The sequence below is a fragment of the Pristiophorus japonicus genome, chromosome 3 (genome assembly GCF_044704955.1).
Source record: "Pristiophorus japonicus isolate sPriJap1 chromosome 3, sPriJap1.hap1, whole genome shotgun sequence".
Taxonomy (NCBI): Eukaryota; Metazoa; Chordata; class Chondrichthyes; family Pristiophoridae; genus Pristiophorus; species Pristiophorus japonicus.
In genome coordinates, this window is record NC_091979.1 from 212,579,206 (window position 1) to 212,605,518 (window position 26,313).

Consider the following 26,313-nt stretch of genomic DNA (forward strand, 5'->3'; position numbering starts at 1 on the left):
TGGGTGGAGGGATGGGTGGAGGGCTGGGTGGAGAAATGGGTGGAGGGATGGGTGGAGAGATGGGTGGAGAGATGGGTGGAGGGATGGGTGGAGAGATGGGTGGAGGGATGGGTGGAGAGATGGGTGTAGGGATGGGTGGAGAGATGGGTGGAGAGATGGGTGGAGGGCTGGGTGGAGAGATGGGTGGAGAGATGGGTGGAGAGATGGGTGGAGAGATGGGTGGAGGGCTGGGTGGAGAGATGGGTGGAGGGATGGGTGGAGGGATGGGTGGAGGGCTGGGTGGAGAGATGGGTGGAGGGATGGGTGGAGAGATGGGTGGAGAGATGGTTGGAGTGATGGGTGGAGGGATGTGTGGAGGGATGGGTGGAGGGCTGGGTGGAGAGATGGGTGGAGGGCTGGGTGGAGGGATGGGTGGAGAGATGGGTGGAGAGATGGGTGGAGAGATGGGTGGAGGGCTGGGTGGAGAGATGGGTGGAGGGATGTGTGGAGGGATGGGTGGAGAGATGGTTGGAGGGATGGGTGGAGGGATGGGTGGAGGGATGGGTGGAGGGCTGGGTGGAGAGATGGGTGGAAGGCTGGGTGGAGGGATGGGTGGAGAGATGGGTGGAGGGATGGGTGGAGGGATGGGTGGAGGGCTGGGTGGAGGGATGGGTGGAGAGATGGGTGGAGGGCTGGGTGGAGAGCTGGGTGGAGGGCTGGGTGGAGAGATGGGTGGAGGGATGGGTGGAGGGATGGGTGGAGGGCTGGGTGGAGGGATGGGTGGAGAGATGGGTGGAGAGATGGGTGGAGGGATCGGTGGAGGGCTGGGTGGAGAGATGGGTGGAGGGATGGGTGGAGGGATGGGTGGAGAGATGGTTGGAGGGATGGGTGGAGGGATGGGTGGAGGGATGGGTGGAGGGCTGGGTGGAGAGATGGGTGGAGGGCTGGGTGGAGGGATGGGTGGAGAGATGGGTGGAGGGATGGGTGGAGGGATGGGTGGAGGGCTGGGTGGAGGGATGGGTGGAGAGATGGGTGGAGGGCTGGGTGGAGAGCTGGGTGGAGGGCTGGGTGGAGAGATGGGTGGAGGGATGGGTGGAGGGATGGGTGGAGGGCTGGGTGGAGGGATGGGTGGAGAGATGGGTGGAGAGATGGGTGGAGGGATCGGTGAGCCGGTGAGCGGCCTGTGTGGGGCTTCTAAGCAGGAACATTGCTCCTGACTCCTTAACAACAACAACTTGTATTTATATAACACCTTTAATGTAGTAAAATATCCCAAGGCTCTTCACGGGAATGTTATAAAACAAAATTTGGCACCAAGCCACGTAAGGAGAAATTAGGCCAGGTGACCAAAAGCGTGGTCAAAGAGATAGATTTTAAGGAGCATCTTAAAGGAAGAGAGGTGGAGAGGTTTAAGGAGGGAATTCCGGAGCTTTGTGGCTGGGCTGCTGAAGGCACAGCCGCCAATAGTTGAATAATTAAAATCGGGAATGCTCAAGATGCCAGAATTAGAGGAGCGCAGATATCTTGGGAGGGGTTATGGGGCTGGAGGAGCTGATAGAGATAGTGAGGGGCAAAGCCATGGAGGGATTTGAAAACAAGGATGAGAATTTTAAAATCAAGTGGCTCGACATTTATTTGTTTAGCGTCACCTGTTAGCACTCTAGAGAGGCGCTAACAGGCTGCTAAGTGCTTACCACCAGAGCGACACGCTGGCAGTGCCTCCCACAAACTTCAGTGGCGGTTTCGTGGGGCACTAACAGTTGGCGCTGCACACTCTAGCACCACCCACTTGGTCATGTCAAGAGTGTGCAACGCCCCCGTAGCTCCGCAGTCGCTTACCTGATTGCCTTCGCCTGCTGCAGTGCCTGGCACTACATCTGACAGGAAAAGCAGGCGTCAGGGAGAAGTTGCCGGGGCGATATGTCCGAGGGGAAGCAGGTGGACAGTTAAAATTATTTTTTTCCCCAAGTAATGCCACTCCTAGATGCAGGACACTGTTGTTTAGCTGCCTTGGCTTTTCTTTAACTTTTGGGGTGGTGCAGCTGACCTCTTGTTTAGGCTAGTTTCCCAGCACCAGAACTTCAGCAGCGCTCCCACGATAGGAATCAGGGTTACTGCCCGAAGAGGAATGACTATCCCTAATAGTGAATATCCCACTTAAAGGCGGTAAACATCGGCCCGCACTAAAGTTAACAACCAGGCAGTATCACCGCCTCAAACCGGGCTATACTTAATTTTTAACCCAAGGTGCTGAACCGGGAGCCAATGTCGGTCAGTGAGCACAGGGATAATGGGTGAACGGGACTTGCTGCGAGTTAAGACACGGGCAGCAGAGTTTAGGATGACCTCAAGTTTACAGAGTGTAGAACGTGAGAGGCCGGCTAGGAATGGGTTGGAATAGTAATGTCTGGAGGTAACACAGGCTTGGATGAGGGTTTTAGCAGCGGATGAGCTGAGGCAGGGACAGAGACGGGTAATGATACGGAGGTGGAAATAGGCGGTCTTAGTTATGTTGCGGATATGTAATTTACTGCCCTGGGAGTGTTTGATGGGTCAGTGTACAGGGATCTTTACTCTGTATCTAATCCGTGCTGTACCTGCCCTGGGAGTGTTTGATGGGACAATATACAGGGAGCTTTACTCTGTATCTAACCCATGCTGTACCTGCCCTGGGAGTGTTTGATGGGTCAGAGGGAGCTTTACTCTGTATCTAACCTGTGCTGTACCTGCCCTGGGAGTGTTTGATGGGTCAGTGTACAGGGAGCTTTACTCTGTATCTCACCCGTGCTGTACCTGCCCTGGGAGTGTTTGATGGGACAGTGTACAGGGAGCTTTACTCTGTATCTAACACATGCAGAAACTGCCCTGGGAGTGTTTGTTGGGATGTATGAAATGGAATGAATGGCATTCTCACCACTAACATCCCTCATCTTGACAGTCAAAAAAGTCACAAAACCTAAACTGGGGTAATATAATGGATTTCTGATAAAGTGCTGAAGAGCAGACAGTGTCGCGTCAGTCCAGTTGCATCCCGCTGCTCGGTAACAGTAGTGCAAAGTTGAATGTTTCTGAATCAAGGAAATGAGAAATGCTATGCTGTGTAAAATGTTACTTTAAAAAGTTTAAACAGAAAACTCCATTTGTCAGCCTCCCACATACTTCTGCTATCTGGGCCACGGCTTTTCTTGGAGCCACCCACATCCTGTCAGCTGAGGGGGTTCATTGTGACTATAATACTCATTGCGCCATTTCACCGAGAACAATAAACCAGCGGCATCATGAAGTATATGGACCAGTTTGTCGCCTCGTTCATCTGCCTTCTGGCAGCCCTGAAGATACCAGGTAATTTTTCCTGCTTTTTCCCCCCTCGTCTGCTCCTGAGTATTGTTACTCTGCAGCGCTCAGGCTGCCTTTCCGCACCTGGCAATGGATTACTGCGCAGTCGGCATTCCCTGCAACCCGTGACTTGCATTACATTCAGCTGACGAGTCCCTTGGAAAGGCCCACGCTGGGCTGGTGGATAGAGCCAAACCAAGGAAGACCCAGGATCGGGCTCTCTTCTGTACTGAGTTCGGTGCTCATTTCGGTGCCAGCCTTAGCACACTGGTATCTCTCTCGCTCCTTAGTCAGAAGGTCATGGGTTACAGCCCCACTCCAGGGATTTGAGCTCATGATCCAAGCAGACACTGCCAAGTGCCGTCTTTCAGATGAGACGTTAAACTGCCTTCAGGTGGCAGTAAACGATCCCACGGCACTATTTTGAAAAAGAGCAGGGGAATTCTCCCCAGTGCTATGGCCAATATTTATCCCTCAACCAACATCAAAGAAACAGATTATCTGGTAATCATCACATTGCTGTTCATGGGTTCTTGCAGTGTGCAAATTGGCTGCCGTGTTTCCTACATTACAACAGTGACTATACTTCAAAAGTACTTCATTGGCTGTAAAATGCTTTGACGACATTCTAAAGTCATGAAAGGTGCTATAGAAATGTAAGTCTTTCTGGGGTCCTTTATCCATGTGGTAGTGAACGTTAAAGCAAGGAAGCTTTGGCGAAGTTGTACAACATATGTTAAAATACAGCATGTAGTTCTGAACATCATTTTATAATGAGGATATTTGAAATGTGGCAACGGGACAACGTAGATTCACTAGTGTGACTCCAGCAATGAGAGGTTAGGGTTATGAGGAAAGGCTCATTGGGGCTTTTTTTCTCTGGAACAGAGAAGGGCTAAGGCGGAACTAATGGAAAGTTTCAATATTCTGAAAGATTTTGACAGGATTTGGTTGTTTCCACTGGTTGGTGAATTGGTAAGGGCAGGAAATTGGGATTAGTGCAGATAGCGCCAGTAGAAGAGCTAGCAACAGGCACAATGGACCTCTTGTGTTGTAATTTCAACGATTTATGAATTGGCCTCAGTACCTCTGGGTTTGGGTTCTTGCTCCAAAAGGCGATCAAGTAATTCCTGCTGGTAAGCGCATATTCTTGCTTATTGATTGTGAGCAAGAGGCAGGCTCAAAATTGTGGTACTCTCCAATGCAACAATCATTTACACCCATTGGAAACAAAAGACTTGCATTGCTACAGTGTCTTTCACAACTTCAAGACGTCGCAAAGTGCTTTACAGCCAATGAAGTACTTTTGAAATGTAGTCACTGTTGTAATGTAGTAAATGTGGCAACCAATTTGTGCACAGCAAGATCCCACAAACAGAAATTAAATAAATGATCAGATAATCTATTTTGTTTGAGAGATAAATATTGGCCAGGACACCAGCGAGGACTCACCTGCTCTTCTTTAAAATAATGCCATGGGATCGTTTACATCCACCTGAGAAGGCAGACGTCTCATCCGAAAGACGGCAGCTCAGTAGGAGTGTCAACCTAGATTTTGTGCTCAAGTCCCTGAAGTCCCTCCCAAAACTGACATTAGATAATCCAGTTTCATGACATGTTCTGAAGAATCGTCCTTTGTGTCGTACTTGGCCGCTGATTCAGGTCAGAGATTGGATCTCGGCGTTGGAGTAAAACTTCGGGGGTGGTTGACTGAGCGCGCTCATACAAGTGGCAGGAATCAGAGGTGCTCTAAGGGGAATCTCCCAACATTACTGCGCCTCAGCACCGACCCATGGAAGCATTTTCCCTCCTCTCCTGGAGGACTTAGCTCCATGCTGGAGCCACAGTTCCTAGGGTGCCCGCCAGTACCTCATCCAGATGGTTCGCCGTCGTAGGTCAGCCATGGAGTGTTGGCAGGCTTTCTGCTCGTCGAGTGCATTGCAGGTGAGGAGCTGCAACCTGCCTTAATACGTGTGCATTTTCCTGTAGGGATCACTGTATAGTGACCACAAGCAAGGAACCTTGTAAGATTTTGGCCCCCCATTGTCCAAGGGAGTTAAAACCAATTGTAGGGTTCCTCAGTATTTGGGTTTCAGAAGCCGGCAGATTGTAGGGTGAGGGAAACATGCATACAGGGCCTTTGGTTTGACATCTCAGCGAAGCCTATTTTATAAACCTATCGCTTTCAGGTTTAATCCCCTACTTGAAAGTAAAAAAACAGAAATTCAGTTCCTTAAAGGGAAGGATGGATGTAGGTACTTAATTTCAAAACTGAGATTCATTTATTTTTGTTAGGGTATTAAGGTTTACGGGACCAAGGCGGGTAGATGGAATTAAGATACAGATCAGCCATGATCTAACTGAATGGTGGAGCAGGCGCAAGGAATTGAATTCCCTCTTGTTCCTATGTTCCTATGTACACAGTAATTGTCTCAGTAGAGATCATCTTAGTGAGATGTACCCAGCACTGATCAACAGAGCTCTACACATGAGAGAGTGTGTAGCAAATTAAGTAAAACAACTTAATTCCAGCCATGTGTATGTACTTGGGAAGGCTGCATTTTGCTGAGTATAATTTCGTGCCACCCACATTGAAAAGTGCCATTGGTGGATTGGAAAGGCTTTAACCTAGGAACAGCAAGGATCATTACATGATCTAATGGAATGGCAGAATATGCTCGAGAGACTGAATGGCTTACCCCTGTTTCCATGAGAGAAGAATATGAGAGAAAATTAGCAAGAAATATAAAAACATATTGTAAGAGCATCTACAAGTAAAAAGGAAGAGAGTAGCAAAAGTAAACATGGATCCCTTAGAGGCTGAGGCAGGAGAAATTATTATGGGAAATAAGGAAATGGCAGAAATGTTAAACAAATATTTTGTATCTGTCTTCACAGTAGAAGATGCAAAAAGCATGCTTAAAATGTTGGGGAACCAAGGGTCTAATGAGGGAGAGGAATTTAATGTAATTAATATAAGTAGAGAAAAAGTACTAGAGAAACTAATGGGACTAAAAGCTGACAAATCCTCTGAACCTGATTGCCTACATCCTTAGGTTCTGAAAGAGGTGGCTGCAGAGATAATGGATGCATTGATTTTGATCTTTCAAAATTCCCTAGCTTCTAGGATGCTCTCAGCAGATTGGAAGGTAGCAAATGTAACACCGCTATTCAAGAAAGGAGGGAGAGAGTAAACAGGGAACTACAGGCCAGTTAGCCTGACAACAGTCATCCGGAAAATGCTGAAATCCATTGTTAAGGAAGTAGTATCAGAGCATTTAGAAAATCATAACATGATTAGGCAAAGTCAACATGGTTTTATGAAAGGGAAATCATGTTTGACAAATTTATTAGAGTATTAATGTAAATAGTAGGATAGATAAAGGGGAACCAGTGGATGTAGTATATTTGGATTGCCAAAAGGCATTCGATAAGGTGCCACTTAAAAGATTATTACACAAGATACGGGCTCATAGGATTGGAGGTAATGTATTAGCATGGATAGCGGATTGGTTAATGGACAGAAAACAGAGAGTAGGGATAAACGGGTCTTTTTCAGGTTGGCAGGCTGTAACTAGTAGGATGTCACAAGGATCAGTGCTGGGGCCTCAGCTATTCACAATCTATATTAATGACCTAGATGAAGGGACAGAGTGCAATGTATCTATGTTTGCTGATGATACAAAGCTAGTTGCGACAAAACACCAGAAAAGGGATACAGATAGACTAAGTGAGTGTGCAGTAAGGTGGCAGATGGAGTATAATGTGGGGAAATGTGAGGTTATTCACTTTGGTAGGAAGATAAAAAAAACAGAATATTTTTTAAATGGTGAGAAACTTTTAAATGATGGTGTTCAGAGAGATTTGGGTGTCCTTGTGCAAGAAACACAGAAAGCTAGTATGCAGGTACAGCAAGCAATAAGGAAGGCAAATGACATGCTGTCCTTTATTGCAAGAAGGATGGAGTATAAGAGTAAGGAAGTCTTGCTATAATTGTACAGGGCCTTGACGAGACCACACCTGGAGTACTGTGCACAGTTTTAGTCTCCTTATCTGAGGAGGGATCTACTCGCCTTGGAGATAGTGCAATGAAGGTTCACTATATTGATTCCTGGGATGAGAGGACTGTCTTATGATGAGGAATTGTGTAGAATGGGCCTATACTCTCTGGAATTTAGAAAAAATGAGAGGTGATCTCATTGAAACATACAAGACTCTAAAGGGGATTGACAGGGTAGATACTGAGAGGTTCTCCTTGGCTGGAGAGTCTAGAACTAGGGGTCACAGTCTCAGGATAAGGAGAAGGCCATTTAAGACAGAGATGAAGAGGAATTTCTTCAACATAAGGATTGTGAATCTTTGGAATTCTCTGCCCCAGAGGACTGTTGATGCTGAGTCTCTGAATCTATTCAAGGCTGAGATAGATACATTTTGGAAGTCTAGGGGAATCAAGGGATATGGAGATCGCGCAGGAAAGTGGAGTTGAGATCAATGATCAGCCATGATCTTATTGAATGGCAGAGCAGGCTCGAGCGGCCTACTCCTGCTCCTATTTCTTATGTTCTTATGTTCATATGTTGCTGATTCTGAGGATTCCTGCATTGTGAGGTAAAAAGTTCTCAAGGGCAATTAAGGATGGGCAATAAATGATGCCCACATCCCGTGAATGAATAAAAAAGGCACAGCTTAACATAGGTTCAGTACAGACAACAGTGGAGGTTCTTTAAAATAATGAAGTGCTGTGATGTGAAATTCTGTGAATGTCCTCCAGAGAACGACGTTAATGGCCGTTTTCAGTACGTGGCCGTGTCTCTGGGACTTTCATAGGTCTGCCACCAAAATGACAGCGGAAAAATCAGTGCAAGATTTCAAGAGCGCTGCGTATTCATAGGACATGGGAACACATTAGGACCCTTTTATCCAGAGACTGAGTCATGTAATGGTTTAGACACAAACCTTTGATTGTGTAATGGTTAGGCATTGACCTTTGACTGTGTAATGGTTTAGGCACTGACCTTTGATTGTGTAATGGTTTAGACACTGACCTTTGACTGTGTAGTGGTTTAAACACTGACCTTTGACTGTGTACTGGCTTAAACACTGACCTTTGACTGTGTAGTGATTTAAACACTGACCTTTGACTGTGTAGTGGTTTAAACACTGACCTTTGACTGTGTAATGGTTTAGACACTGACCTTTGACTGTGTAGTGGTTTAAACACTGACCTTTGACTGTGTAGTGGTTTAGACACTGACCTTTGACTGTGTACTAGTTTAGACACTGACCTTTGACTGTGTAATGGTTTAGACATTGACATTTGATTAAGTAAAGGTTTAGATGGTTAAGATAGCAGCAGCGGCGAGGTCAGGACGAAGGAGCGGCGAGAGTTCAAAAAGGGATGTGATCAGGGCCCAGGAGAGGCAAGAGTTTGGGGCCCAGAAGAGGCGAGGGCCCAGGGGCAGCATGGGCCAGCCCACACTGTGTGTGCACTCGGGCCGTGCAGCAGAGTTGGTCTCCAGTCGTCTTGGGTAATCCTTGCTACTGGACCAAGACCTTGCTCCGTCAAGCCCATGTGGTGGCTGGAGTGCAACGGTTATAAAAATCCATGCACAGGCATCTTCCACCCTTCAGGATGTAGTTCAGGATCCGGAATATCATTGAAACTCTTGTGAACTCATCCACTTTCGACGTGGAAGCAAGTCATCCTCGTTTCGAGGGACTGCCTATGATGATGGGGTTTAGATACTGACATTTTACTGTGTAATGGTTTAGACACTGACCTTTGACCATGAATGGTCTAGACACTGACCTTTGACTATAATGGTCTAGACACTGACCTTTGACTGTAATGGTCTAGATACTGGCCCCTTTGACTGTAATGGTTTAGACACTGACCTTTGACTGTGTAATGGTCTAGACACTAACCTTTGACTATGAATGGTCTAGACACTGATCTTTGACTGTAATGGTCTAGACACTGACCTTTGACTGTATAATGGTCTAGACACTGACCTTTGACTGTAATGGTCTAGACACTGACCTTTGACTGTATAATAGTCTAGACACTGACCTTTGACTGTATAATGGTCTAGACACTGATCTTTGACTGTAATGGTCTAGACACTGATCTTTGACTGTAATGGTCTAGACACTGACCTTTGACTGTAATGGTCTAGACACTGACCTTTGACTGTGTAATGGTCTAGACACTGACCTTTGACTGTATAATGGTCTAGACACTGAACTTTGACTGTATAATGGTCTAGACACTGACCTTTGACTGTATAATGGTCTAGACACTGATCTTTGACTGTAATGGTCTAGACACTGACCTTTGACTGTAATGGTCTAGACACTGACTTTTGACTGTATAATGGTCTAGACACTGACCTTTGACTGTATAATGGTCTAGACACTGACCTTTGACTGTAATGGTCTAGACACTGACCTTTGACTGTATAATAGTCTAGACACTGACCTTTGACTGTATAATGATCTAGACACTGATCTTTGACTGTAATGGTCTAGACACTGATCTTTGACTGTAATGGTCTAGACACTGATCTTTGACTGTAATGGCCTAGACACTGACCTTTGACTGTAATGGTCTAGACACTGACCTTTGACTGTATAATGGTCTAGACACTGATCTTTGACTGTAATGGTCTAGACACTGATCTTTGACTGTAATGGTCTAGACACTGACCTTTGACTGTAATGGTCTAGACACTGACCTTTGACTGTGTAATGGTCTAGACACTGACCTTTGACTGTAATGGTCTAGACACTGACCTTTGACTGTAATGGTCTAGAAACTAACCTTTGACTATGAATGGTCTGAACACTGAGCTTTGACTGTAATGGTCTAGACACTGACCTTTGACTGTAATGGTCTAGACACTGACCTTTGACTGGAACAGAACCAATGTCCTAGGGGGAGTGTTTGCTAGTGCTGTTGATGAGGAGTTAAACTAATATGGCAGGGGGATGGGAACCAATACAGGGAGACAGAGGGAAACAAAAAGGAGACAAAAACAAAAGACAGAAAAGAGTTGAGTAAAAGTGGAGGGCAGAGAAACCAAAGGCAAGAAATAAAAAGGGCCACTGAATATAAAAGGGCTGCAGGAGGGGTAAAAACTAAAAATCATGGTTTAAAAACTAGGATGAAAACACTCTACCTAAATGCACGCAGCATTAGAAATAAAGTAAATGAGTTGACGGCACAAATCATTACAAATGGGTATGATTTGGTGGCCATTACAGAAACATGGTTGCAAGGTGGCCAAGACTGGGAATTAAACATACAGGGGTATCTGACGATTCAGAAAGATAGGCAAGAAGGGAAAGGAGGTGGAGTAGCTCTGTTAATAAAGGATGATATCAGGGCAGTTGTGAGGGATGATATTGGCTCCAATGAACAAAATGTTGAATCATTGTGGGTGGAGATTAGAGATAGTAAGGGGAAAAAGTCACTGGTCGGCGTAGTTTATAGGCCCCCAAATAATAACTTCATGGTGGGGCGGGCAATAATCAAGGGAATAATGGAGGCATGTGAAAAAGGAACGGCAGTAGTGATGGGGGATTTTAACCTACATATCGATTGGTCAAATCAAATTGCAGGGGGTAGCCTGGAGGAGGAATTCATAGAATGCATACGGGATTGTTTCTTAGAACAGTATGTAACAGAGCCTACAAGGGAGCAAGCCATTTTGGATCTGGTCCTGTGTAACGAGACAGGAAAAATAAACGATCTCCTCGTAAAAGATCCTCTCGGAATGAGTGATCACAATATTGTTGAATTTGTAATACAGATTGAGGATGAGGAAGTTGTGTCAGAAACGAGCGTACTATGCTTAAACAAAGGGGACTACAGTGGGATGAGGGCAGAGTTGGCTAAAGTAGACTGGAAACAAAGACTAAACGGTGGCACAATTGAGGAACAGTGGAGGACTTTTAAGGAGCTCTTTCATAATGCGCAACAAAAATATATTCCAGTGAAAAAGAAGGGCGGCAAGAGAAGAGATAACCAGCCGTGGATAACCAAGGAAATAAAGGAAAGTATCAAATCAAAGACCAATGCGTATAAGGCGGCCAAGGTTAGTGGGAAACTAGAGGATTGGGAAAATTTTAGGCAACAGCAAAGAATGACTAAAAAAGCAATAAAGAAAGGGAAGATAGATTACGAAGGTAAACTTGCGCAAAACATAAAAACAGATAGTAAAAGCTTTTACAGATATATAAAACGGAAAAGAGTGACTAAAGTAAATGTTGGTCCCTTAGAAGATGAAAAAGGGGATTTAATAATGGGAAATGTGGAAATGGCTGAGACCTTAAACAATTATTTTGCTTCCGTCTTCACAGTGGAAGACACAAAACCCATGCCAAAAATTGCTGGTCATAGGAATGTGGGAAGGGAGGACCTTGAGATGATCACTATCACTAGAGAGGTAGTGCTGGACAGACTAATGGGACTGAAGGTAGACAAGTCCCCTGGTCCTGATGAAATGCATCCCAGGGTATTAAAAGAGATGGCGGAAGTTATAGCAGATGCATTCGTTATAATCTACCAAAATTCTCTGGACTCTGGGGAGGTACCAGCGGATTGGAGAGCAGCTAATGTAACGCCTCTGTTTAAAAAAGGGGGCAGGCAAAAGGCAGGTAACTATAGGCCGGTGAGTTTAACATCTGTAGTGGGGAAAATGCTTAAAACTATCATTAAGGAAGAAATAGCGGGACATCTGGATAGGAATAGTGCAATCAAGCAGACGCGGCATGGATTCATGAAAGGGAAATCATGTTTAACTAACTTACTGGAATTCTTTGAGGATATAACGAGCATGGTGGATAGAGGTGTACCGATGGATGTGGTGTATTTAGATTTCCAAAGGGCATTCGATAAGGTGCCACACAAAAGATTACTGCAGAAGATAAAGGTACACGGAGTCAGAGGAAATGTATTAGCATGGATAGAGAATTGGCTGGCGAACAGAAAGCAGAGAGTCGGGATAAATGGGTCCTTTTCCGGTTGGAAATCAGTGGTTAGTGGTTTGCCACAGGGATCAGTACTGGGACCACAACTGTTTACAATATACATAGATGACCTAGAAGAGGGGACAGAGTGTAGTGCAACAAAATTTGCAGATGACACTAAGATTAGTGGGAAAGCGGGTTGTGTAGAGGACTCAGAGAGGCTGCAAGGAGATTTGGATAGGTTAAGCGAATGGGCTAAGGTTTGGCAGATGGAATACAATGTCGGAAAGTGTGAGGTCATCCACCTTGGGGAAAAAAAACAGTAAAAGGGAATATTATTTGAATGGGGAGAAATTACAACATGCTGCGGTGCAGAGGGACCTGGGGGTCCTTGTGCATGAATCCCAAAAGGTTAGTTTGCAGGTGCAGCAGGTAATCAGGAAGGAAAATGGAATGTTGGCCTTCATTGCGAAAGGGATGGAGTACAAAAGCAGGGAGGTGTTGCTGCAACTGTATAAGGTATTGGTAAGGCCGCAACTGGAGTACTGCGTGCAGTTTTGGTCACCTTACTTAAGGAAGGATATACTAGCTTTGGAAAGGGTACAGAGACGATTCACTAGGCTGATTCCAGAAATGAGGGGGTTACCTTATGATGATAGATTGAGTAGACTGGGTCTTTACTCCTTGGAGTTCAGAAGGATGAGGGGTGATCTTATAGAAACATTTAAAATCATGAAAGGGATAGACAAGATAGAGGCAGAGAGGTTGTTTCCATTGGTAGCGGAGACTAGAACTAGGGGGCACAGCCTCAAAATACGGAGGAGCCAATTTAAAACCGAGTTGAGAAAGAATTTCTTCTCCCAGAGGGTTGTGAATCTGTGGAATTCTCTGCCCAAGGAAGCAGTTGAGGCTGGCTCATTGAATGTTTTCAAGTCAAAGATAGATAGATTTTTAAGCAATAAGGGAATTAAGGGTTACAGGGAGAGGGCGGGTAAGTGGAGCTGAGTCCACGACCAGATCAGCCATGATCTTATTGAATGGCGGTGCAGGCTCGAGGGGCTAGATGGCCTACTCCTGTTCCTAATTCTTATGTTCTTATGTTCTTATGACTGTGTAATGGTCTAGACACTGACCTTTGACTGTGTAATGGTCTAGACACTGACCTTTGACTGTATAATGGTCTAGACACTGACCTTTGACTGTGTAATGGTCTAGACACTGACCTTTGACTGTATAATGGTCTAGACACTGACCTTTGACTGTGTAATGGTCTAGATACTGACCTTTGACTGTATAATGGTCTAGACACTGATCTTTGACTGTGTAATGGTCTAGACACTGACCTTTGACTGTATAATGGTCTAGACACTGACCTTTGACTGTGTAATGGTCTAGACACTGACCTTTGACTGTGTAATGGTCTAGAAACTGACCTTTGACTGTATAATGGTCTAGACACTGACCTTTGACTGTGTAATGGTCTAGACACTGACCTTTGACTGTATAATGGTCTAGACAATGACCTTTGACTGTGTAATGGTCTAGATACTGACCTTTGACTGTATAATGGTCTAGACACTGATCTTTGACTGTGTAATGGTCTAGACACTGACCTTTGACTGTATAATGGTCTAGACACTGACCTTTGACTGTGTAATGGTCTGAACACTGAGCTTTGACCATGATTGGCCAAGACATTGACCTTTGTCAATGTAATGGTCTCGACACTGACCTTTGACTCTGTAATGGTGTAGACACTGACCTTTGACTGTAATGGTCTAGACACTGACCTTTGACTGTGTAATGGTCTAGATACTGACCTTTGACTGTATAATGGTCTAGACACTGATCTTTGACTGTGTAATGGTCTAGACACTGACCTTTGACTGTATAATGGTCTAGACACTGACCTTTGACTGTGTAATGGTCTGAACACTGAGCTTTGACCATGATTGGCCAAGACATTGACCTTTGTCAATGTAATGGTCTCGACACTGACCTTTGACTCTGTAATGGTGTAGACACTGACCTTTGACTGTAATGGTCTAGACACTAGCCTATGATATGGTGCAAGTCCAGCTGAATCCCAGAGGAAATTCGAGGTCCTATCCCTTCACAGAATGGAATGTCTTCCTTCTAGCTCCGAGCTGATGGTCTGTAACAACCCCTTGGTATATTCTGGCACCCATTGCTCGCAAACACCAACTCTGCCAGAACTCTGGCCACCTCTTGATTCCACCCACGACCATGCCTGATTTAACAGGCCCACATGTATCTGAATACTCCAAGTGGGATTCAACATCATTTACAATGCTGATGGAGTCCCACCTCAGGTCTAGTGGGGTTGGGGGAATCGCACCCCTCCGCCAATAGCCCAGTGAGATACTAAGGCACGCAGACCAGAAAACCCCAGGCATGATTCCCGGTCAGTGTTGAGTTAGCTGGTCTCATCCAGGACTCTCGGTTCCTGATCACTATCCAGTCGCCCACCCCATCCCTCATTGGAAAGTGCAAGTGTGTGTCAGCGGGTTAGGACAAGATTGGAGTGAGTTGTGATGACATCCCAGATGAATAGCCTACCCAACTATCCACCATATCCCTCAACCCATCAAATTCATCATCCCCACCTACCCACCATATCTCTCAACCTACTCACCATGTCTCTTAACCCCACCTTCACATCTTATCCCTGAACTTACCCACCATATCCCTGAACCCCACCTACCCACCATGTTCCTCCACTCCCTTCTCTCTTTAGAAATACATCCTAATCCCCCTCAGACCCCAAATATACCGCCCACTTTTAATTCTTTCCCTGGTTCCTTATTCTATGATTCTCCATTGGCTGAAACAGCTACTCACTGACTTCCATTCTTACTCCTGACTTCCTCATTTTAAACCTGTGGGATTTGAACCATTCATCTGAGTGAACGATTGTTCTGGTTTCAGTAACCATTCAGATTGATGTTAATTTCGATTGAATCATCCTGAACACTCCGCTCCCTATGAAAGCACGCACAACTTCCTCAGAAATGAATTATTTTTGTTACCCCCTTGAAGGTCAATAGTCCCCTTCCTGTGCTTGGATAGCAGATTGCACATAGTGTTCCAGATGAGGTCTTATACAGTAACAATACGCCCTCTCTTCCTCGTCTCTCCCTTTCTTCTCAACCTCTCTCTTAATTAAGAGACATTTACACCTTCACTATGTTCTGGAGTTGATGGCTTTGTGACTCATGAATTCCATCCAGAGTGTTTTGCTTCCCAGACCAATTTGCATGTGGCTTTACTTAAATGTAATTCTCACTCATCAGTGACACGCAACCCAGCCACGAATCATGGTGACCCAAACATGGCTCATCAGCCAGGTTACAGTCCGTTGGTGGTTGTTCCACACTCTGTCTTCAGAAGGGAGACATTCAACACATCGACAGCCAGGCGGGAGGTGAACAGTGAAAAAAGATGCCAGGAGGCAGAAGAATATTGAGGGACAGTTATGTGAGTGTCTGCCCTGGGGGAGTATAGATCAGCAAATTAAAGGCTGATTCTTGTAACGTCCGAATAGGGCAGATTTTCAACTCCTCACACATTACATAGAAATTACAGCACAGAAACAGGCCATTCAGCCCAACTGGCCTGTCCCAGTGTCCATGATCCACACAAGCCTCCTCTAATTCACTCCTCCCACTCTGCCCCCGGAGCCCTCTATTCCCTCTATACCTCGCACGCCACCCACAATCTTCCAAGGGTGGTGTCTGATGCCTCGGCTGACCCAGGCACTCTCGGCGGGTGAAGCTCGATGCCGGAACCGCGCATTCGACTAATCACCACCACAGCCCAGGGGACCAGCACAGCCTTCTAACCAGGCATGAAGCCAGCACCTCGAGCACACAGCTCTCATGCTGAAGGTAGCTTTCCTGTGCGGTGCGGTGTGATTTGACCTCAATGGGCATGTCCGTCTGTCAGTAGGGGACGGCAGACCATCTTGCCTCGTTATGAATTAGCTCTGTGGCTGGGTCGATACTTGCCAAAAATCACAACATTTCTAACACATCAACAGATAAACAACCTCCCAATCTCATGGTTTGTCAACATGACCTGTTTTGTGGTTGGTGCTTTGTGGTCTCTTCATGGCCAGCTAGCAGTCAATAGCTGCAGAAAACCACTCAGGACTCTCGACTATAATAAAAATAGAAAATGCTGGTTTCTCAGCGGACTCTCGACTGTCTGTCGTCTGGTTAACGAGACTGCTATCCCAGAGTCAGCTATCTAATTGTTTTTCACATGCCCATCATCTCCCTTCAAGACAATTCAGTCTGACAGTCAATTCACTCCTTCAGTTTTCATCAAAAGCCTTTCTTATCTCCCTCTATCTGATTGCTACTCCGCTCAGTGCTTCCCTGATCTTTGCTTTCTTGTTTCTACAAAGCTCCAAAACCACTGTCCTACACAACCCACCACTCTCCCTCCATTGAAATCGGAGCGGGCAGGGAAGTGGAGCTGAGTCCATGATCAGATCAGCCATGATCTTATTAAATGGCGGCGTAGGCTCGAGGTGCCAAATGGCCTACTCCTGCTCCTATTTCTTATGTTCTTATGAGTTATCGCATCCTCTCCTCCTCAAACTCATTCTTTCCCAGAACTTCAAACTTGCAACTTCTCACCTGCCTCAGTCTTTCCATTCCTCCTACAATCTACAAAGTTGGAAAAAAAGGTTTGGTGTCAAACAAAATCACTACTTGCCAATGATTTACATTGTCTTACCTCCTAAGGTTTCCATTTGACTGTTGGCCTACATCCATCCTGCACCAGATCTGGATTTCTCCTTTGTTGTTTCGACCCGTTTTGAAGTTGCCTCCCACCTTGAAGGGTGTAGTGGAACCCACTGTCAGAAGCCTCTGCTGGGTCTGCTGTTTGTCAGTTGAGTAGAGGAATGGGTGCCATTCACTTTCTCTCTACACAGCTGAGTAGAGATCAGAAGATTGCTGTTTCAATAAGTCAAGGGAATGAACTTATGCTGGACACAGTGCACAGACCATACAGAAGCTCTGAAAATGCAGTGTAAGCAGCATGCAAACACAGGGCAAACACTGTGCAAATTGCATACAAACACTGCAATCACTGTGCAACTAAACAGCAAACACTGGTAGACAAATACAGTGCAAACACTGTACAAATACTGTGCAAATACAGTGCAAATTCAGTGTAGATACAATGAGCATGTAGCGCAAGAAACATGGAAATACAAAATAGGGAAGAAGCAAGACCATGTACTTTTTTTGGTAAATTTGATGCTGATCCAGGGAAGTCAGTGCTGCAAATGGAACACCTTCCATTTCTGGCATCCACTGTGTGTCAATTATCCCAGGACAGGTTAGATACAGAGCAAAGCTCCCTCTACACTGCCATAATATAAGAACATAAGAACATAAGAAATAGGAGCAGGAGTAGGCCATTTGGCCCCTCGAGTCCCCTCCACCATTTAATAAGATCATGGCTGATCTGATCATGGGCTCAGCTCCACTTCCCTGTCCGCTCCCCATAACTCTTTACTCCCTTATCGCTCAAAAATCTGTCCATCTCCGCCTTAAATATATTTAATGACTCAGACTCCACAACTCCCTGGGGCAGAGAATTCCACAGATTTACAACCCTCTGAGAGAAGAAATTCCTCCTCATCTCAGTTTTAAATGGGTGGTCCCTTATTCTGAGACTATGGGCCAGACTTTCGGCTTCATTGTCGGCGATTTTCTCGGCGTTGCAGTTGCTTTTTTGCCCGGCGAGAGTTTGCACGCAAGTTTTTTACCTGGTATCGCCCACATCAGAAGTTGCCCGCCAGGACCAAACCGCCCTCGTGCAACGCCGAGAATAACCGCCAGGACATAAGTTTGGGCCTCAACCACCGGCATCCAGATCGCCGAGAGACCCACCCTGTAAAAGTTGCTTTATAGTGTGGTAAGGGGGTACCCTGCAAAGAAAGGTAAGGGAAAGGTTATTTAATTATTTATTTAAAATTTTACCATGCCGCTTAAAACTGTCTTGGGAATGCGTTGTATGTGTTTTTTTTTAATGATAATTTTTTATTTATGTTTTCCCACCTCCGTAGGCCCAGCCACAGCCTCGGCCTAAATCCTTGCACTTACCATCCATTCCATTTCGGTAACGACCGCCCATTTGGCTGAATTTCCACTTACCTGCCAAGAGACCACGGAGAATGAGTGCAATGCCGACTTTTTTCGTCGGGCGATCATTTCCGCACACTTTTTCCCTAAAAATGCAAATTCTCGCCCGTTTTTTTCGCCGAGCGTTAACGATGATTCTCGGCAGGCAATCGGGCATTGAGGACCTTTATGGAAAGTCTGGCCCTAATTTTAGTTTCCCCTATGATTGGAAATATCCTCTCTGCATCCACCTTGTCGAGCCTCCTCATTATCTTATGTTTCAATAAGATCACCTCTCATTCTTCTGAACTCCAATGAGTATAGGCCCAACCTACTCAACCTTTCCTCATAAGTCAACCCCCTCATCTCCAGAATCAATCTAGTGAACCTTCTCTGAACAGCCTCCAATGCAGTATATCCTTCCTTAAATATGGAGACCAAAATTGTACGCAGGCGTGGCCTCACCAATACCCTGTATAGTTGTAGCAGGACTTCTCTGCTTTTATACTCAAATCCTCTTGTAATAAAGGCCAACATTCCATTTGCCTTCCTGATTACTTGCTGATTACTTGCTGTACCTGCATACTCACTTTTTGTGTTTCATGCACAAGGACCCCTAGGTCCCTCTGTACTGCAGCATTTTGCAATTTTTCACCATTTAAATTATAACTTGTTTTTCTATTTTTTCTGCCAAAGTGGATATCCTCACATTTTCCCACATTATACTCCATCTGCCAAATTTTTGCCCACTCACTTAGCCTGTGTACATCACTTTGCAGATTTTGTGTGTCCTCCTCACAATTTGTTTTCGCACTTTGTATCATCAGCAAACTTGGCCCCATTACACTCGGTCCTTTCATCTAAGTCATTAATATAGATTGTAAATAGTTGAGGACCCAGCACAAATCCCTGCAGCACCCCACTAGTCACGGTTCGCCTACTGGAAAATGACCCATTTATCCTGACTCTCTGTTTTCTGTTAGTTAGCCACTCCTCTATCCATGCTAAATATTACCCCTGTGCAGTAACCTTTTATGTGGCACTTTATCGAATGCCTTCTGGAAATCCAAATACACCACATCCACTGGTTCCCCCTTGTCCACCCTGCTCGTTACATCCTCAAATAACTCCAGCAAATTTGTCAAACATGATTTCCCTTTCATAAACCATGCTGGCTCTGCTTGATTGAATTATGCTTTTCCAAATGTCCTGCTATTGCTTCCTTAATAATGGACTCCAGCATTTTCCCAACAACAGATGTTAGGCTAACTGGTCTATAGTTTCCTGCTTTTTGTCTGCTTCCTTTTTTAAATAAGGGCGTTACATGTCCCATCAAACACTCCTAGGGCAGATACCGCACAGGTTAGATACAGAGTAAATCTCCCTCAACAATGACCCATCAAACACTCCCAGGGCAGGTACAGCACAGGTTAGATAAAGAGTAAAGCTTCCTCTCCACTGTCCCATCATACACTCCCACGGCAGATGCAGCATGGGTTAGATACCGAGTCCCTTCAAGCAGTCCCAGATCAAGTACAGCACCGGTTAGATAATGTGAAGCTCGATCTACACTGTCCCTAAAATGTGTCTGATCATTTATCTCACCAGTCTGATATTTGCTCTGTTTCCCACACTCAGCTTCCAGTTGCCTCTCAAAGTGAGCATTCGGTTGAGTATCACTCCCTCGGCTGGAGCACTAGGAGAGCTGGATTGAGACGGCCCAAACTCTTTTCACGTAGTACCCTTACAGGCAGCAGGCATGAGTGACTTTCATCTCATCAGTCTGGGCTGGGTGCGAACCCAGTACCCTCAGGTCAAAGGTCACTGTATGACCCTATGCTCAGTAACTATTTTTTTCTATTTAAAATTGAGTTGTGTCCCTTTTCTCTTTTCCCCCACTCGCAGCGCTGGCGATGAAAGTTACACAGCCAAGATTAATCATTGCTGAGAGACACAATGTCACGCTCGAGTGTGCGTATAACATCACAGGGGATGGGCAAGCCGAGGAGTTCAGGATCACCATTCTTAAAGGAAAGAAAAAGGACAACATTGAAGTCTGTGCCGCCTCCTTTAATTTCACCGTGAATCACTTCGAGAGGACAACTGAGCTGCACTGTCTGGGACAACCACGGAAAGACGGCGTTTCAATAACATTCAATGGGCTCAACACATCTCATAGCGACTGGTATATTTGCAAAGTGGAGAAAATGCATCCACCCCCCTACATTGAGGGCTTCGGGACTGCCACTTGGATTTTCATCAGGCCAGACACGACTGGTGAGTGCGGAGATCTGAAATAAAAACAGAAAATGGAAAACTCTCAGCAGGTCAGGCAGCATCTGTGGAGCGAGAGGCAGAGTTAACAGCTCAGGCTAGTGACCTTTCAATCAGAACTGGAAGATGTTAGAGATGATTAGCTTTTAAGCAAGTGCAGAGCATGAGAAGGCGGGGGCGGGGGGCTGGAGGGAGAGAACAAATGGGAAATGTCTGTGATAGGGTGGAGGGCAGAAGTGATTAAATGACAAAAGTGCGGAGATTGCACTTATTTTGTTGAAGTGTAATAGAATGGAGGAAGTTATAACTGAACCACATCCTACAAATTGGAAAGCGAGAACTCCACACAAAGTGCTTCTGAAGCTCCTACAATCTCTGTTTAACTGTTCCTGTGCTCTCTGTCTTACTGAGCAGATGTGCTGACTGAGCAGAAAGCTATGCTAACCTTGTCCTGTCTGTTCCAGAGATGAAGCCATGCCATCAATTCACTCAGGCCACTCTGATTGTCCTGGTATTCGCTGTAATCTCCGTGTTATACATTGTCCTCATCTCCTGCCGGCACTGGGTAAGTATCACAATGCTTGGGAATGCTCTCTAGTACTGGCTTTACCGAGTACCGACTACAGGTTACTAAGTACAGGTTACCAAGTACCGAATACAGATTGCCGAGTACCACGGAGCGCTTAATGAGTACTACATACAGGTTACCAAATACTGACTACAGGTTACTAAGTGCTGCGTACATGTTACCGAGCACTGATTAAATGTTGCCGAGTACCACGTACAGGTTATTGTGTACCATGTACAAGTTGCCGAGTACCGCGTACAGATTATTGAGTACCACATACTGGTTATTGAGTATCAGGTTATTGAATATCACGTACAGGTTATTGAGTACCACGTACACATTACCGAATGCCGTGTACAGGTTATTGAGTATCGTGTACAGGTTATTGAATATTGAGTAGAAGTTATTGAAAATCAAGTACAAGTTATTGAGTATGGCAGCGCTTCTAGTGCCAGTTTCAATCACGAATCAGTTTTTAGTTACCTGATCACAACGGGGCTAGAAGTTAAGGTGCTACGAGTGGCCTAATTGGATCTGGACCTGCGTGGGTTAGCCCTTACGATCACCACGAGCTGACTTCTGCTCAAACACGCATCAGTGACAGCGTGGATGAGGGAAGGATCGACTGTGATGCCTTTCATGGCGAAACATTCTCCCTCCAAACTAACCCGTAAAGAGCAGCTATCCGGACTGGCATGGATTTAGCTGGGTGGAGGGTGGGGGCGGGGAGTTGAGGGGGTGAATGGCCAGCCAATGAGAAAAAAAATGGTTCCAAATACAAAGAGGAAGAGTTGCAGAGATACATGAGTGGGTAAAACGTTCTGAATTCATGCCCCCAGGCTCTCAAATATACAGTGGGCATGGCCCTGTACCCAAGTGAGCAAATTCGTGTTACAGCTGTTAGAGTGAAACAATCTGAGACAACAGCAGACAGAGCGAGACTTGGAAAATGAACAGACTTCGCAACATTCTGCCATATACAAAAACCATCGACCGCAGAACCAATTGTCTTTGTGCAGCCTTGCTCCTATGCAGTTGTTTCTCAGGTGCTGAAGATGCTGTGGATGTCTCCCCCTCCCCCCTGCCCCCACAATCCAACTGCCCACTCCCGCAGTGTAAACGGGAAGAGTTCAGAACACACAGAAAACACACATTGTACAATCACTGCAAGAACAAACGTTTCAACTGAGGGATTGCAGAGTTATGTACAGATGCAAAAAGACAATAGTCCGAACATCGCTTTCTGATAGATCAACCCCACCTGCCCACCTTCTCACCATATCCCTCAAATTCCACCTGCCCACCTTCTCACCATATCCCTCAACCCCACCTACCCACCTTCTCACCTTATTCCTCAACCCCACCTACCCACCTTCTCACCTTATTCCTCAACCCCACCTACCCACCTTCTCACCATATCCCTCAAATTTCACCTGCCCACCTTCTCACCATATCCCTCAAATTCCACCTGCCCACCTTCTCACCATATCCCTCAACCCCACCTACCCACCTTCTCACCTTATTCCTCAACCCCACCTGCCCACCTTCTCACCTTATTCCTCAACCCCACCTACCCACCTTCTCACCTTATTCCTCAACCCCACCTACCCACCTTCTCACCTTATTCCTCAACCCCACCTACCCACCTTCTCACCTTATTCCTCAACCCCACCTATCCACCTTCTCACCTTATTCCTCAACCCCACCTACCCACCTTCTCACCTTATTCCTCAACCCCACCTTCTCACCACATCCCTCAACCCCACCTGCCCACCTTCTCACCTTATTCCTCAACCCCACCTACCCACCTTCTCACCTATTTCTCAATCCCACCTACCCACCTTCTCACCTATTTCTCAATCCCACCTACCGACCTTCTCACCATATCCTTCAAATTCCACCTACCCACGTTCTCACCATATCCCTCAAAACCAACTACCCTTATTCTCATTATATCACTCAACCCCATCTCACCTTATTTCCTACCTACCCTATCTTACAAGAGACAGAGAAGAGATGGACAGAGCGAGAGAGAAAGAGAAAGACAGAAACAGACAGACAGAGAGACACAGAGAGAGACAGAGAGAGAGAGAGCCACAGTGAGAGAGACAGAGAGAGAGAGACAGAGACAGACAGAAAGACAGAGAGACAGAGACAAAGAGAGAGACAAAGAGAGGGACTGGAGAAGTTCCAAGTGGCCAGGGCCTGTTTCTGAAATCTCCTGCTCCTCACAGCACCTGGACCATCTCCACGGAAGAGAAAGTCGGCAAGTAACAGAGACTGCCATGGACAGCCACCCAGCCAAGAGGGGGCACTGGTGGGCAGGTCCTGCTCTCCTCCACCAACCTGTTGCTAACACAACCAAGAAAAAACTGTTTCCTTCAGCCCTCAAACCCGTATCACTCCTGCACAAACACAACCATGGAATAAAACCCCAGGGAGGGCCCTCACAAGTAATGTGCGCAGTGACTTCAAACAAAGTAGACGGGAATATAAACTCCTGAAAATTAATTGAAAGAAGTCCCTGTGGAGGGACAGCTTTCCCGTACAATTACACACCCTGCTTACATCCCTCCCTGCTTCTCTCCGGCCCCTTCCTTCTCTTCTCGCAGTTCCTCGTGCTCTGCCCTTCCTGTCTGTCTCTCCGTTGTGTTTTGTCGTGTTAATGTGTTTCTCCGCTCTGTGTTCGATTCCCCCTCCACAGCCTCTTGGTGCCGCCGCTTGCATTCTCAGGATGAAGGAGGCGGTCGACATGAAATGTGAACTGATTCACAATTCTGACGAGCCCGCTACTGCTACATGGACTGGCCAGCGCTGGGAGACAGGCCCGAGTCAAGGCAAGTACATCCGAGCTGGACTCTACCACTCGCTCAACCCTTCGAACCATCTCCCCACCCTCCAAACTGGCATTATTAAAAATCATTCTCGAAATGTGGGCATCGCTGGCAAGGCCTGCATTTATTGCCCATCCCTAGTCACCCTTGTGAAGGTGATGGTTGGCCTGAGTGGCTTGCTGGGCAGTTAAGAGTCAACCACATTGGTGTGGGACTGGAGTCACATATAGGGCAGACCAGGTAAAGATGGTAAGTTTCCTTCCCTGAAGGACATCAGTGAACCAGTTGGGTTTTTATGACAATCCGACAACGTCACTTTTACTGGTACTAGCTTTCGATTTCCAGAATTTTTATTGAAATTCTCAAACGGCCACGGTGGAATTTGAACTCACGTTCTCTGGATTACTAGTCCAGTACCATGACAAGCATACTATCATGCCCTACATGTATGTCCTACTCCTTTCTCAAGCTTGCTGCTTTCTCTCCCTTTCCTTCTGCTGAAGCTCATCTCTTGTGTCCGGGATTCGGTTCCTCGGGCTCCAGCCTACCCCCCGTCTGGGACCTCATTGAACTGCCCTGACTCCACCAGAGCTCATATAGCGAGTGTCAATATCATGGCCAACCCCAACTTCACACCCACATAGACATTTCCCAGAGGGACATCAATCAGGAGCAGGTCAACTGCATGGTTTATGTGCCTCAGTACCACACAGGGGCAGTGCACTCACACACTCAGCCATTACCCATTTTTTAAAATGATTTGCTCCCTTTAACTTTCTGCTTATTATATCACTCCAGCCGATTAACAGCTGGCTCACAAATCAATTTCCCTCTACATAGGACCCTGTTGCTCTTCTGGTTTTCAGGCAAGTTCATTCTGCTCAGTGATGCGTGGTGAATTGGTGCATGACCTTTGGGTATCCTCTTATCATTATACGGGCCTGGTGTGCAAATATCTGTAATACTTTTGTACGGAAATTTCTTTCGGGCTACATTTTAAAATTACCTTTTGTATTTTATATAAGAATGGTGTTGGAGATGTATCTCTTTTTGTAAGATGAATGCAGAAGTGCCTGCTCTATTTTCTAGTTGTGGCTTTGCGCACAGTTTGTCTGGCCTTGGTTACAATTCAAAGATTCTGCATCTTTACAGCCCAAAAATATGTTGGACCCAAGATGGATATGATGAGAAACTAGGAACTGTAGAGGAGCAAAGAGATTTGGGAGTTCAAGTACACAAATCATTAAAGGCCCGTAGACAGGAACAAAAAGCAATCACAAATATTAATAAAGTGTTGGCCTTTATCTCAAGAGGGAAATTTTATGTTACAGTTGTACAGAGCTCTGGTTAGGCCCATCTGGAGCACTGCATTCAGTTCTGGGACCGCAACTCAGGAAAGATATATTGGCCCTGGAGGGTGTGCAGCGCAGATTCACCAGAATTATACCAGGGCTAAAAGGGTTAAATTGTGAGGACAACTTGCATAAACTTGATTTGCATTCCTTTGAGTTTAGACGGTTGAGGGGTGATCTGATCGATGTGTTTAAGGATTTGATAGGATAGTTACAGGGAAACTATTTCATCTGGTGGAATTATCTTAAAATTAGAGCCAGGCCATTCAGGAGTGATATAAAGAAGCACTTTTTCATACAAAGGGTAGTGAATAACTGGAATTCTCTCCCCCAAAAGCCATGGATGCTGGGGGTCAAGTAGAGCTTCCAAGCCTGAGATTGATAGATTTTTGTTGGGTAAGATTATCAAGGGATATGGAGTTGAGGGGCCGATCAGCCATGAAAGGTCGAGCAGGCCCAATGGACTGAATGGCCTACTCCTGTTCTTAAGTTCCGACCAATCAGACCGATTGTAGCACCTCTACCCCCATCCCCAGTTGGGACCCCCCGACTCACCACAAACTGTGGAGTTCTGACCAGGGCTCAGTTCTACACTGGCGGGGATCACTTAAGCTTGTCTTTGATATAAAGTACCAGTTAAAAGTTATCGACCCTTGTTCGAAGATGGCAGAAGAGGATGGGGATCTGCTGTTCAATAGTCTCCTGGGGTTGAAGGACCAGCATAAGCTGCTGCCGTGTCGATTGGAGCTACCCAGATTTACAAAGTCTTTCTTTATCTTCTTCTTTTACCTTCTTCTTCTTTAGATGTTGAAAAAGAACCAAGAAGAACAGAACAATGA

General features: G+C 45.8%; 1 protein-coding gene across 1 annotated transcript; it reads left to right on the plus strand.

Moving 5' to 3' along the window:
• Positions 1-3,257: 3,257 nt before the first annotated feature.
• On the plus strand, positions 3,258-26,313 carry LOC139255162 (cytotoxic T-lymphocyte protein 4-like). Its single transcript, XM_070873877.1, has 5 exons — positions 3,258-3,321; positions 20,352-20,723; positions 21,185-21,285; positions 23,993-24,125; positions 26,279-26,313. Exons 1-5 carry the CDS (start codon positions 3,258-3,260, stop codon positions 26,311-26,313), a joined length of 705 nt encoding a protein of 234 aa, XP_070729978.1.